General features: G+C 38.8%; 2 protein-coding genes across 6 annotated transcripts in view; one reads left to right on the top strand and one right to left on the bottom strand.

Annotated features, from left to right (window-relative positions):
• Positions 1 to 13,593, bottom strand: part of EGLN3 (egl-9 family hypoxia inducible factor 3) — a 321,937-nt gene that overhangs the window by 37,325 nt on the left and 271,019 nt on the right. The window lies entirely within an intron of this gene.
• The window catches only part of NPAS3 (neuronal PAS domain protein 3), an 865,020-nt gene that overhangs the window by 724,299 nt on the left and 127,128 nt on the right, over positions 1 to 13,593 (top strand). For all 5 annotated transcript variants that reach the window (XM_023227274.3, XM_023227273.3, XM_023227272.3 and 2 more), the window contains one exon: positions 11,795 to 11,969. In XM_023227274.3, the coding sequence (XP_023083042.1) occupies positions 11,795 to 11,969 (175 nt within the window). The remainder of the gene's footprint in view (positions 1 to 11,794; positions 11,970 to 13,593) is intronic.

Genomic DNA, 13,593 nt, shown 5'->3' with positions numbered 1-13,593 from the left:
CACGACTAAAACACCAAAAGCAATGGTGACAAAGCCAAAATTGACAAATGGGATCCAATTAAACTAAAGAGCTTCTGCACAGCAAAAGAAACTACCATCAGAGTGAACAGGCAACCTACAGAATGGGAGACAATTTTTGCAATCAGTTCATCTGACAAAGAGCTAATATCCAGAATCTACAAGGAACTCAAACAAATTTACAAGAAGAAAAAAAAAAAAAACCATCAAAAAATGGACAAAGGCTATGAACAGACACTTCTCAAAAGAAGACATGTATGCAGCCAACAAACATATGAAGAAAGGCTCAACATCACTGGTCATTAGAGAAATGCAAATCAAAACCACAATGAGATACCATCTCACACCAGATAGAATGGCAATTATTAAAACGTCAGGAAACAACAGATCCTAGAGAGGATGTGGAGAAATAGGAATGCTTTTACTCTGTTGGTGAGAGTATAAACTAGTTCTACCATTGTGGAAGACAGTGTGGCGATTCCTCGAGGATTTAGAACCAGAAATACCATTTGACCTAGCAATCCCATTACTGGGGATATACCCAAAGGATTATAAATCATTCTACTATAAAGACACATGCACACATATGTTTACTGCGGCACTATTCACAATAGCAAAGACTTGGAACTGACCCAAATGCCCATCAAAGATAGGCTGGATAAAGAAAATGTGGCACATGTACACCATGGAATACTATGCAGCCATAAAAATGATGAGTTCATGTCCTTTGCAGGGACACGGATGAAGCTGGAAACCGTCATTCTCAGCAAACTAACACAGGAACGGAAAACCAAATACTACGTGTTCTCATTTATAAGTGGGAGTTGAACAATGAAAACACATGGACACAGGGAGGGGAACATTACACACCCGGGACAGCCAGCAGGTGGGAGGCTAGGGGAGAGATAGCATTAGGAGAAATACCTAATGTAGATGACATGTTGATGAATGCAGCAAACCACCATGGTACGTGTATACCTTTGTAACAAACCCGCATGTTCTGCACATGTATCCCAGAACTTAAAGTATAATTTAAAAAAACAAACAAAAAACATGATGACTTTGAACAGACCTTTTCCATAAAAGGTGACATTCAGTAATTGCATTGTTTGTAACTCAAAGGATAAATGCTTGAGGGAATTGCAACCCCATTCTCTGTGATATGCTCATTTCACATTGCATGCCTGTAGCAAAACATCATGTGCACCCCATGAATATATACATTTACTCTGTAGCAACAAAAATCTTTAAAAATCATTTTAAAGGTTTTTTTTTAAAGTTAACACTCAAACCCACTGCCTAAAAAGACTTACAAATAAATTCTTCAGAATTAAACTTCAAAAAAAAAAAAAAAAAAAAAAAAAAGATTCCAAAGTGTGGTCAACAGAGCAAATCCTGTCTCTAATTAATTAATTAAAATTCCAAAATACACCATAGGTCTTGTGTTCACCTATTAGGGGAAAAAAAAAATCATCCATCGTAAACTGAGATCATTCCAGTGTGGCATATACAGGAACAAATGAGAGAAAAATCATGGGTCCAGGGCTTAAATATGTAGGACAAGAAGTTAGCTCAAAGTGTGCCAATTATCTAGGCCTATGTCTACAATGAGACAATTGTCCTTGAGGTACCAACCTGAGAAGAAAAATGAGATATGACATTTCCTATAAATGATTACTTGAACCTGTTCTTGAGTATTTTAAAAGGAAGGGGAAAACGGTTAATGAACACTAGCATGGATCTATCTCTTTAGGGCCTAAATCAATCACTTAGTGTTTATTGAACCTCTGCCTAATGCTTCCCCAACATCCTAGGCTTAATCCAAGAACAGTGTAATATACCACCCCTGCTCTTATAAGCTCCAGTGCAGTTAAAACGCTATTGTATCCTGGATTGCTCCCATCTTTTCATCCAAGCCACCTGTCCTTTCTCATTCTTTTCTGTGAGGAGTCAGAATGGGAGTTGCTGTCCCAGATACTTTTGGTTCACAACCACCTCTGGGTGCAGACATACTAGTGCTACTCAATGTGTGAATCATGAACTAGCAGGTTCAGCATTACCCCGGAGCTTCCTAAATGCAGAAAGTTGGCCCCTACCCCAGATCTCTGGAGCCAGAATCTCTGGGAGTCCATGCTGCATTTTAAGGAAATTCTAAAGAATCTGGAGAAATTTGAGAGGCACTGATCTACAGTACTCATGTCAAAAATTAATCGTCTACTACATTGTGTTGTCATCTATTTTTCTCATATTATTTGACTTTGTATGTGTTTTTCTTATCTCTCCAAAGTGGACTGTAAGCTACTTGGGGGCAGGTGCTGAGTTGTAATGTGTCTTGTAATTCCTAAAATCCCAAATACAGTGTGTTACAGAGAGAGTAAATGATCAATAAATATATGATTGACTAATTAAATGTACTATTTCAGTTCTTTTATTCCATGGACATTTATTTCTGTTATCTTTTACTATCTCATACCTCTTCCCTTTCATGTCATTTTCATGTTCTACTCCAAGAATTCTCGCTTCTAGGTCATCACTGTTCAACAGAAACATATTGCAAACCCACATGGGTAATTTTAAATTTTCCTAGTAACTACATTTTAAAACGTATAAACAAGTGAGAAGAATTTTAATGATTTGCTATTTTATTCAGTTTCACATATCTAAAATATTATTTTAACATGGAATCAATATAAAACATATGACGGTTTGCATTCTTTATATTTTTGTACAAAGTCTTTAAAATCTAGTGTTAATGTATACTTATAGCATATTACAAATCAGAGCCGCCACATTCCAAGCGCTCAGTAGCAACACCTGACTCGCGCCTTCCATATTGGGCAGCACAGCTCTAAAGACTATTCCTGGATAAACAGCAAAGGTGCCTGAAGCTCCTGAAGTAAAACGCCAGATTACATGTGTGTGATTATAGCATTGTCTGGTGAGACAAGACATAGAACCTATCAGGTTCTCAAAAGGGTTTGCTCCGTCACCACCACCATAGTCCTCTCAAAATACCCTAAGATATACAGGCAGGCTTTTAGCCTCTGGAATGAGTCATTTCTTTTGACCCATTTTTTTCTACATGCCAGTTCTATTTACATTCTCTATCCGAGACTAACTCAGTCTGTTATTAAACAGTTGTGAATTTAACTTATTCCTTTAAAATAGCGCCTAGAGAGTGTTCAGGGTATTGACTTGCTTTCATAGAAGATAACCTCAAACACTACCACAGTTAGTAGTTACAATAGCCAAAATAAAAATAGCAGTATATTAGGCCTTTTTCTTATGGTAATTCACTAGAAATAAATTATGCACCATGGCCATGGTGCCCACATGGTATTCGGGAGGATTAATCATGGCATGAAGAATTTTATTCCTTCTTGTTCTCCTATTGGATTAACTCCCCAAGTAATTTCTTAACGTGGGCTAACCACCGATATTCTACAGTGGCTAAAATATTTTAGGATACTTTGTGGTTTTCTAAGATTTTTTTTTAAGTTCTGGGGTACATGTGCAGGATGTGCAGGTTACAGAGGTAAACCTGTGCCATGGTGGTTTACTGCACCTATCAACCCATTAGATAAGATTTTTGAAGGCCCCTCATGGGGACATGGAGAAGGAGAGCCAGTTGTTTCAAATACAGCAGTGACAGCATTAACATGATGCTGCAGTCCAAGCAAGATCCTCCTTTGGTTTTGCTTTCTCTTAAAGAGTTCTTGAGGTGTACAAACAAATTATCTTTGTTAAATCTTTCTGGTTTTGCTGTTGTTTTTTCACCCAACAGTATCAGTTAAACATTGTGACTCAACTCCTGGTGGGAAGCGCTGTTGCTGATCTTCCACTATACAGTAGCGCCTTTGAAAACACTCAGGAATGACTAATTGTATGATTTGTGCATTTTACTATTTATTATTATTTGGGTGTGTAATTGTTATATGGGTGCATTAAGCATATCTGAGGTTTTAGTCATATAAACCACATTATTTTACTGTGACCAGAGTAAAATTACTTTGTAGCTTTCAAAACATAAATGGAAAAATCATTCCCAGAATTATTATAGTTTTCCTAATCCAGTTACCTTTCCTTAAAATATAAAAGCTGGGCTGGCGAGCTGGCTCATGCCTGTAATCCCAGCACTTTGGGAGGTTGAGGCAGGCCGATCACTTGAGGCCAGCAGTTTGAGACCAGCATGGCCAACATGGCAAAACCCCTATTCTCTAACTAAAAATACAAAAAAATTTAGCCAGGCACAGTAGCTCATACCTATAATCCCAAATAACTACTCCAGAGGCTGAGACTGGAGGATCGCTTGAGCCTAGGAGGCGGAGGTTGCAGAGAGCTGAGATCACGCCACTGCACTCCAACCTGGGTGACAGGGCGAGACCCTGTCTCAAAATAAAATGGCTGTTTAGAATCAGGGAAATATTTAAATTGCAATCTTGCAGGCATTTTCCACTCTTTCTTGTTCATGTAACCAAAGAGGAAGGACAAAATTCACTATGAGAACAATAACAAAAATTGAGATGTATTGATACTGAAGTCTGGCTATGCATAACACGCATCTCAACACATATCCAGCTTTAAATGACAAATACTGAAACATGTAAAATTTGAGGATAATGGATTAACTATGCCAATATCAAGTATTTTATGTTGATTGGTGTCCTTATCACCAAGGTAATGAAGAAGCTTTGAAAGTGACATCTTACTATTCATTTGATCTCCAGAAAAAAGGAGACTGACTTCAGTTACTTTTAAGATTGTTAATGTTTCTTTCTTGGCATCGTTTCACTTTTTGCTATGATGTAACCTCTAATGGCATCCTTTTTCCTTCTCAGCACTGTGATAAACACTAAAAAGTTGGCCTTTTCTCCCCTACAGACACTTGAAAAATTTAAAACTATAGGAACCTTGTAAAACAAGGTTTTAAAATCTCTTGATTTAGTCACTTTCACAAATCCCTGGGCTCATTCCTGTGATGTAATATCCCCGCAGTATTAAGGCATTCTCTAGGTTCTTCTTTTAACTGATGTCTCTTAAGGAAAAGAAAAGGATATTGACACATCAATACTGTTCTAAAACCACTGCTTCCATAGTATGGTGTGATGGAGGTATACCTGATCTAAGATTACAAGAAAGAATGAAATACAGCATATGATTTATTCTTAGAACAAAAATGGGGGAGACCTTCAAAGAGTGTGTGGATCTGTTTTATACACAGACTATTTCTAGAAGTATTTAAACGTGCTGACTTCCAAATAACTGTGCCCGTCTCAATTAGTAGCTGCAGTTTGTTCTTTATTTCCTCTTTGACTCTATTTCCCCGACAGTCTGCTTTTTTCTTTTTCTTCTCTGAGCACTAGGAGATCCAATGATCCCCTGGAATTATCTTCTGGCACATCTTAATCAAAGTTCGGAACTAGTTATGCAGTATCTCTTGTTTTTGTTTTTTGGGGGGTTTGTTTTTGTTTTTGTTTTTTTGAGACGGAGTCTCACTCTTGTCGCCCAGGCCGAAGTGCAATGTCGTGATCTCAGCTCACTGCAACCTCTGCCTCCTGGGCTCAAGCAATTCTCCTGCCTCAGCCTCCCATATGCAGTGTCTCTTTGGGAGCTGCTGTTGGAATTCTCAAGTCAGGCACGCCAGGGGTGATAGAAAAATGTATGTAAAACAAAAAAAATGTACTTCATGGATTCCCAAGGGAGTCAAAATGTTCATTTTTGAAGATAAAATAAACACATGATGTGGTATCTTTTAGCTAAAATTCTTCTAAGGGAAGCCTCTGTTAACGTATCTGTAGAAAGAGAGTGGATTCGTGTTCTTATTTGATGACACTGGAAGGATTTTTCATTCTATCTCATCGTTCTGATATAGAACCTTTCTTCTTGTTCTACTAATTTATACACGTATTTCTGTAACAGACCCAATGCTTTTATGCGTTTTTCTTTAGATAAGTCAGCAAATACATAGAATGAGACAGAGCAGTAAAGAACATCAAGTTTCTGTCAAAACAGTTCATAAATATTCAGTGGAATTCTGTAACATGTAGAAAGTTATGAAGATGGCATTAAGATACCAGTAAATCCAAAGAAAACCTATGCTAATCAAGCTGTCATATCTTATCATATTTTATTCTCTTATCACTTTATTATCCTTCAATAATATAAATGTGACCCCCCCCCCCCAAAAAAAAAAATACAAATCCTGACCTGCTGTGGCGAGATAGAACTTCCACCTCATCCTGGGGCAGGATTTTCTAACCGGGATGTCAGGGTCTCTGGGGTAGATCTGAAAGCCTCACCTGGGAGTTTCGTTTCTGGGCCACTTACCACAAACAGAGTCCTCTCTCAGGAATGGCCTTTTATTCAGATACTACTAGCATTCCCTAAGGGAGTGGAGCCTGGATGCAGAAGGACTCCTGAGAAAGAGGTTAACTAAGAGCCCCTGCGGTAACCTCAATGCCCTCAAAGTATTTTTTAATAGCAGCCTTACAAAAGGTTTATGACATTCTACCTTAAATAGGTTTTAAATGACCCTTTCTATTGATAAAAATCAACTTTGTATTGCTTCTAAGACTGAAATAGTCTAAAAGAAAGAAATATCTTGAAAACAGTTGTATGGCCTTTCTTTATCAAAGTATTCTCTTAGGTTGTTCCAATATGGAGATGACTTACAAGATCACTGCCTACTCCTCATCTGCACCAAACCCCTCCAATCAAAGAAGCACTGAATTCAATGAGTTGCACTGTTAGTACATCACTCTAGTCAAAAAGTATTGCTCACTCCAGGGGGCCAAGCAAAGGCTATTGACATGCTTGCTTGATGTATGAAAAGACAAATTAGTCCCCCATCCTATCTACCAGCAGGGTACAGTGACCTGACATGGAAAAGTCAACTCAAACCACTGTATAATATATTTACATTTTTTTCCAGGAAACTTCAGAGTTACCAAATCAGCTGTGTCTAGTGTGCAAATTACATGCAAGCTAACAGAATGTGAAATAAATTTGACATAGGCTGTGTGGTTTAGCTTGACTATAGGATATGCTGGATGGCACAAGTGACTATGGCTTGTCCTAGGCTGTGTGGTTTAGCTTGACTATAGGATATGCTGGATGGCACAAGTGACTATGGCTTGTCCTGAAGGAATCTATGGTAACACTGGGCCAAAGGCAGGAAAAAAGAGTTTAAACAAAATCCTGTTTCTGGATGTGATTATTTATTACTTGTTGCCTATTTGCTGCCCCTGATGCATTCTCAGCTGTTTTGTAATACACCTAGCAACATGAGAGAGTAAGTTCTCTTCTAGAGTTATTCAGCTGTAGTAAAGTTAGACCAAGTGGGTGAAGTTGGAAACAGTCATGCTTCCTTCTTCTTCTGCTAGAGAAACAGTTCAAAGATCAATGGGTCTGTTATCTTGAGTTTCATAAACAGAACATGAATTTTTGAAGTTCTCACAGTTGCCTTAGAATGCAATTTGCACTAATCAGAAGAACACATTATTGAAGGGGGAAAGCTCTACTTTTCCATTAGATCACAATTAAGGATTGAAGATAGGACCGATAATTAACATAAAATGAAATTTCTCTAAATTTCTACTATTGGTGATTTGAAGGGAGAGTTACGAACAAATATTAATTTTTATGGAACTATGTTACAGATCAGATCCTGAGGACATAAGGGTGTGAACACTGGAAACTAACCAGTTAAACAGAGTTTTGCCATAGATTGGAAACAAGTGGATTATGAAAGATGGACACTGTTCTCTTAAAGAGTTTCTTAAAACCTGTCCCTTCCTGGCACTTACACAATCCCATCCTCAGTTAAGCTCAAGGACTTAATGTGAATAAATATATTATGATGCTATATAATAATACATTTTAAGGAGTAAATAATGTTATCATTACAATGCCATTATAGTAACATAAAAGAACCAACTTAAACTTTTCCAAATCAAGTACAAGAAAATTTTTTTCAGGCGTAAATATCCATTCTTTATTCATTCAACAAAACATGTGTACTATAGCTACTAAATATAACAGACTAGTCCTAGTTCTCAGCAGGCACATGTTTTGGAAGAGGTGGTAACTGAAGATTTAAAGGTACCTAATTAGCATTGGATTGGAGCTTTATTTGTTTTTCCAACCTGAAGCTAACATGAAGTAATGTCTGCTCATCAAGCAAAAAATTATCCGTCTTGCTGTCTGTAGTCTATTTTGAGGCACAGAATTTAGTGGCAGGAAACATGAGTTCTAGTCTGTCTCACCTGGTGAGTATCCATAAGAGAGAAAAAAAAATCAGACAAGGGTTTAGTGGGAAAAGTGGTGGACTGAGAATTAGACAGTTGGGCTCACAGCCCTGTTTCTACCACTAAACAGCTGGGTAAACTTGAACATGCATTTGAACTTCTCAGAACTGTAGGGCTTTTTCCCATTAAGTAAGGAGATATTAAAAGATGGTTTTTAAGGTGTCTTCTGGCTCTAAAATTTAAGTGAAATGAAGTCAAAGCAGTATGAGAAATGTTGAAAGTGTTAGATACATGTAAGATGTGATGATAATGATGATGACGACTCAGGTGCATATATAAGTTGACCTTTGTCTAATCCTACCTCTATTTTGGTTTAGTGTACCTCCTTTAGTGCCTTGTTTTGGCCCGAGAGTTCCATGGCAAAACATCTCCAGCTCCAGGGGATTGGCAGGCTGCCTGCCCTCAGCCTCCTCCCTTCATGGTGCTCAGTGTTCTTTCCTGAATAAAGCAAGCTGAAGCACAGGGGAATTCAGAGGTCTCTGCTTAGCCTCTATGGCTACCAGTGCTACTACCTGAGGGGTGATAGGTCAAGTGGGCTTTGAACCAAATTCTGTTTCCACCCTTGGCCTTTTCCAGTATTCAAGTTCTTTTGTAAACGGGACATGATCATACCAGTTCAAAAGATTGTTATGAGGATTAATCAAAGCAAAGCACAAAAATTAATACTTTTTGCACATAGTAGGTAACTGCCAGTATTGTTATTAAGGCTGAAAGCATGTATCACCCCTGCTGTACAGTGATGTCCCAAAGTGAGGAAACAAAGGTACACAATAATATACATTTCTTCATGTCATTCATCCTGATCCACCAAACAGCAACAACAACAAGACGTGTTTGTGGTGCTTATTTCTCACAAAGTGATTCCTTCTGCATAGTTTCGTTGGATTTTCAAAATTAGGCTGAGAGGCAGGTAAACCAAGTCTTGTTTTCTTCCCAGCTCTCAGGGCCACAGCCTTGCACCATTCCCAAGAAACAAAACTCCAGGGGAGCATCCATGTGGAATACAATGTGGGTGGTTCTCCTAGGGCCCTGCAGAGCAGCAATGCTGCCACTTTTAGAAGAGTAAACTGAAGCCCAGGGAGGTTAAATTAATTGTCCAAGATCACACAGCTGAGGAGGAAGATTCTGATCTTGAAGTCAGGTTATGACTCCAAGTAGTGGGGCTTTCCTCCACACTGCGCGGCCTTAACTACAGTATACATATAAACACTATGTTAATGTCAAACTCTCAGTGCCTACCTCGCCCTCATCATTAAGCTTTGAGGTATATTGGTGAGAAATCCCATGAGGCCACAGGGAAAACAAGTCATCACCCTGCCCTAGTGCTCTGTGGCACATCGATACTCAGTCCTGCCCTAGATGTGCCATACTCCAGACATTATTTTATGGGAAGGAAGTATCTGCACATCCAAGCAAATCAGGATGTGGAGAGAGTGGCCAGTTTCTGCTCTCTGTAAGACTGGTTTACATGAATATTCAATAACCAGCTCCCCTAAAAAAATCTATTTTATCTCCCATTTGTGTTGTCATCCTATCACAATCTATGGTCGGTGCCAAAAGGCACACTGAAGTATTAAAGAAAAAAATCAGTTGGAGAAAAGTGACAGAAATATTTATGAAAGTGCTACAATTGGACTCCATGCAAAACGAGAGTGACTTCCTCATATTTACTAATCTGCAAACAAAATAACCATCAAGAAATATTAAAACATACATTTTATTAGTTTCATTTAATTTCTTAATTGCTCAAAGTCAGTTTACCCATTTATTACTGTGTGAAGTGCTTAGAGGCAAGGCGCACATTAAAGGGATTATTTCCATGTAATCCCCCCCTCCCAGAGGGTAAGAGCTGATCACTGTGAATCCCTTTACGCTCTGTAACAATACCAAATGGAGGAAATGGGGATTGTAAAATGATATAGTCAGTGGTTGGGTGATACAGTAGGAGAGTGCAATTTAATAGCAAGAGAAAAGTACCTCCTTTTCCGTAAAAGTTATGCGAGCCTTTTTCAGGAATAGCTATTAACCAAACTGAATTTAGCCTCCTGTTTTTCTGACTTATACCTATGTTAATTGATAGATGTTGAAGATCTGCAGCCTGTTAAGATGTTAATCAAATGGAGTCTGGGAGTAGATGTGATCATGTTACTGGGACTTGGAGTTCTGGGGACAAGAAATGCTCTGACTATTACACTCTCTGTGACAGTTTTTCCACCGCCAGTCTTCCTTCTGGGCATGAAAGGGTGCAGGCACGGAGGTGGAATCTGGAGGGATACTGGAAATTATCCTGGAAAGGGAAATGAGGTAGGCAGGGGTTCTAGGTAAATATCCACCAAGAAACTTGTGACAGTCTGAAGCTCTGGCAGCTTCCATGGTATGTCATAGCTGGCCTGAAACCATTGCACTCCAGAGGACCGGGAAACCCATTAGTGACCTGGGAAAGACCTTTTGCTTGTCCTATTGCTGACACATCTCTCCCCGTTGTATGTTAGGAGCATTACCACTACTCTTAGGAGATAAAACGTAGAGCATTAGAGGAGTACAGAGGTAAGGCCAGCCCTTACCAGCGATTTCTGCCCCCTCAGGCGGCGCATGACCCAGATGCAGGGGTCATGCCTGACAGCATTAAAATACTCAGTGCCTCTATTTCAGGCTGAAACAGTTCTAATATTTGAAATTCATTCTCTGCCTTTAGAGTTAGCCTGATTCAAAGAGTACACAAAATGAAACATTTTTTTAAAAAAGCCCTCAAGGAGATTTGTACTATGTATCCTATTAGATTGAAGGCAAAACAAGCTGATTGCAGCAGAAAAAAAATATATATATATATATGGCTGCTTCAGACCCCAGCTGACCTCTTTTATATGGAAAATCCCTCATACGATTATAGAGCTAATGAGTAATTTTTAATGAAAACATTATGCCTTTGCATATATTTGTAAGCAGCCCTTCTTACATTTAAATTTACATGGAAATCAGATGATATGTATAAAAACACATCTTGGAAATCCGTGTATTTTAAGGAAAATACTCGACTGCTATCTCTGGCTGTTTCTATAGCTGTTCCTATCCAAAGCCCAAACTTCTCAATAAGAAAACTGTAGAATTCAGTCAATCATCTGGTTGACACCAAACATGCAAGTATTTGATGATGCATGGATAAAACAGTTGAATACAAGGCAGACTCGTCCACATTTCACAGAATGTTTTGGCTTTATGCAAACAACAGCGTGTGAGGGGGGAAAAAAAAAAAACTGAGCGTAACAATTGCTAAATAAATACATATGAAAACATCTTTCTCTTTCACCTCAAGAATCCTTAAGTATTTGAAGATGAAGACAGAACCAGGATTGTTTCTGGGACCTGGATGTATTTTCTTTTCTACTCAGAATCTGAATCACTGTGTTGAATTTGAAAATGGAGAAGCCTATGTAATGCCTTTCCTTCCTACCCTTTCTCTCCCCCTCTAGGTGGAGCTGACAGGCAGCAGTGTCTTTGACTATGTCCACCCCGGAGACCACGTGGAGATGGCTGAGCAGCTGGGCATGAAGCTCCCCCCTGGGCGGGGTCTCCTGTCGCAGGGCACTGCTGAGGATGGAGCCAGCTCAGCATCTTCCTCCTCTCAGTCGGAGACCCCCGAGCCAGGTGGGAATTGCAAACCCAATGTGTGGGTTGGTGGGCAGGACCTTTGCCAAATGAGTGTGCTCAAGTTACCCATGTGAAGAGACTATAAATAGGTCTAAGGGTATTTAACAATTCCATGCAGCTTCCAGTCCTGTGCAGTAATTAAATAAGGAAGAGATTTGAAAATAAGGAGACATTTTAATAAGTATAATCCAGAGATCTAATTTCAGTTGAACAATACATGTGGAAGGTACTAGTTCCTTTAGTTTCTCTTTCAAATTACTGGAGGGAAAAGCTTCCGATTTGGAATACCCTCTTCATTTTATTGTTACCATGGCTAAATGTAATGCATTTATTTATTATTCAGCAAAATCTGTGGCAGAGGCATTCCAAATATTAGCTTGTGGAGAATTAAAAGTATTAGGGACTTGCAGAAATCTTGGTTTCTTTATTTTTTTTTAAGCATCAGAAGGTACTTGAAAGATGTGAACGATAAATTAAGGCTAAAAAGAAAACAGAAATGGCTACATTTTAAACTGCCTTTCTACCCTCAGTATTTAATTAGATCAATTGTATAGAGGAATGAACAGAGGTGACATTCCTCATTGGGATTCCTTCCAGGACTCTTATAGACTTTGCATTCAGAATGTTCCCATTTTCATTGTGTTGTACTGATGATAATTTAAGTATTAGGGGAAAATCCATTTATAAATTAAACAAAATGACTTGATATCCATCAGTCCCCTAGTTCATCAAGCTGTTCAAACACGGGGAAGATTGGCTGGTCGGCCTGGGTCTTCCGAGAGCGCTGGTAATTAGATCTGCGAAGGATTTATTCTTTGCTGATTGGGGCTTTAAATTAATTGAAGTTCCACATTTGTGGTTTTGTCCTTTTTGTACTTTTTTAGAGGAGATATTTCATATTCTTGTGTGGTGGAGTGCTTGGCCAAGCAGCAGTGGTTTAAATGTTAATTTTTCTCATGAGAAGTTTAAGATTTTTTAATGAATCAAGGCCTGATTTGAAGTGCAAAGTTGTATTTACTTACTTGGAAAATTATTTTTTCACTCTTCAAAGATGCTTGTACTTTACTTGATCTGTTGTTTTAAAATAGATTCGTAATACAAAAGCATTTTATTAGCAAGAAAAATAGGAAAACCTATGTTAAGATTAACGTTAAAATAACTCATCGTACTTCCAAGAAAATTATTTGGCCTGCCTAGAAGTAATCACAATGTTTCCTCACACAGAAGGAAAAAAAAAAAAAATTTTTGAGAAGTATTTAATCCATTTTCCTCAGTGAAGTTAACTGTAGTTTCTAGGGCATTCATTATTCTTAGCATTGGTGATTATCCTTCTCCAGTGAGCCCCACACATTAGAAAAGAGAATATTTAAGATTATTCTTTACCTTTTAAAAATGAAAATATTTAGCCGGGCGCGGTGGCTCAAGCCTGTAATCCCAGCACTTTGGGAGGCTGAGACGGGCGGATCACGAGGTCAGGAGATCGAGACCATCCTGGCTAACACGGTGAAACCCCATCTCTACTAAAAACTACAAAAAACTAGCCGGGCGACATGGCGGCGCCTGTAGTCCCAGCTACCCGGGAGGCTGAGACAGGAGAATGGCGTGAACCCGGGAGGCGGAG

This window comes from Piliocolobus tephrosceles, chromosome 6, assembly GCF_002776525.5.
Source record: "Piliocolobus tephrosceles isolate RC106 chromosome 6, ASM277652v3, whole genome shotgun sequence".
In the NCBI taxonomy this organism is placed as follows: domain Eukaryota; kingdom Metazoa; phylum Chordata; class Mammalia; order Primates; family Cercopithecidae; genus Piliocolobus; species Piliocolobus tephrosceles.
This window is presented reverse-complemented; position numbering and strand designations above follow the sequence as displayed.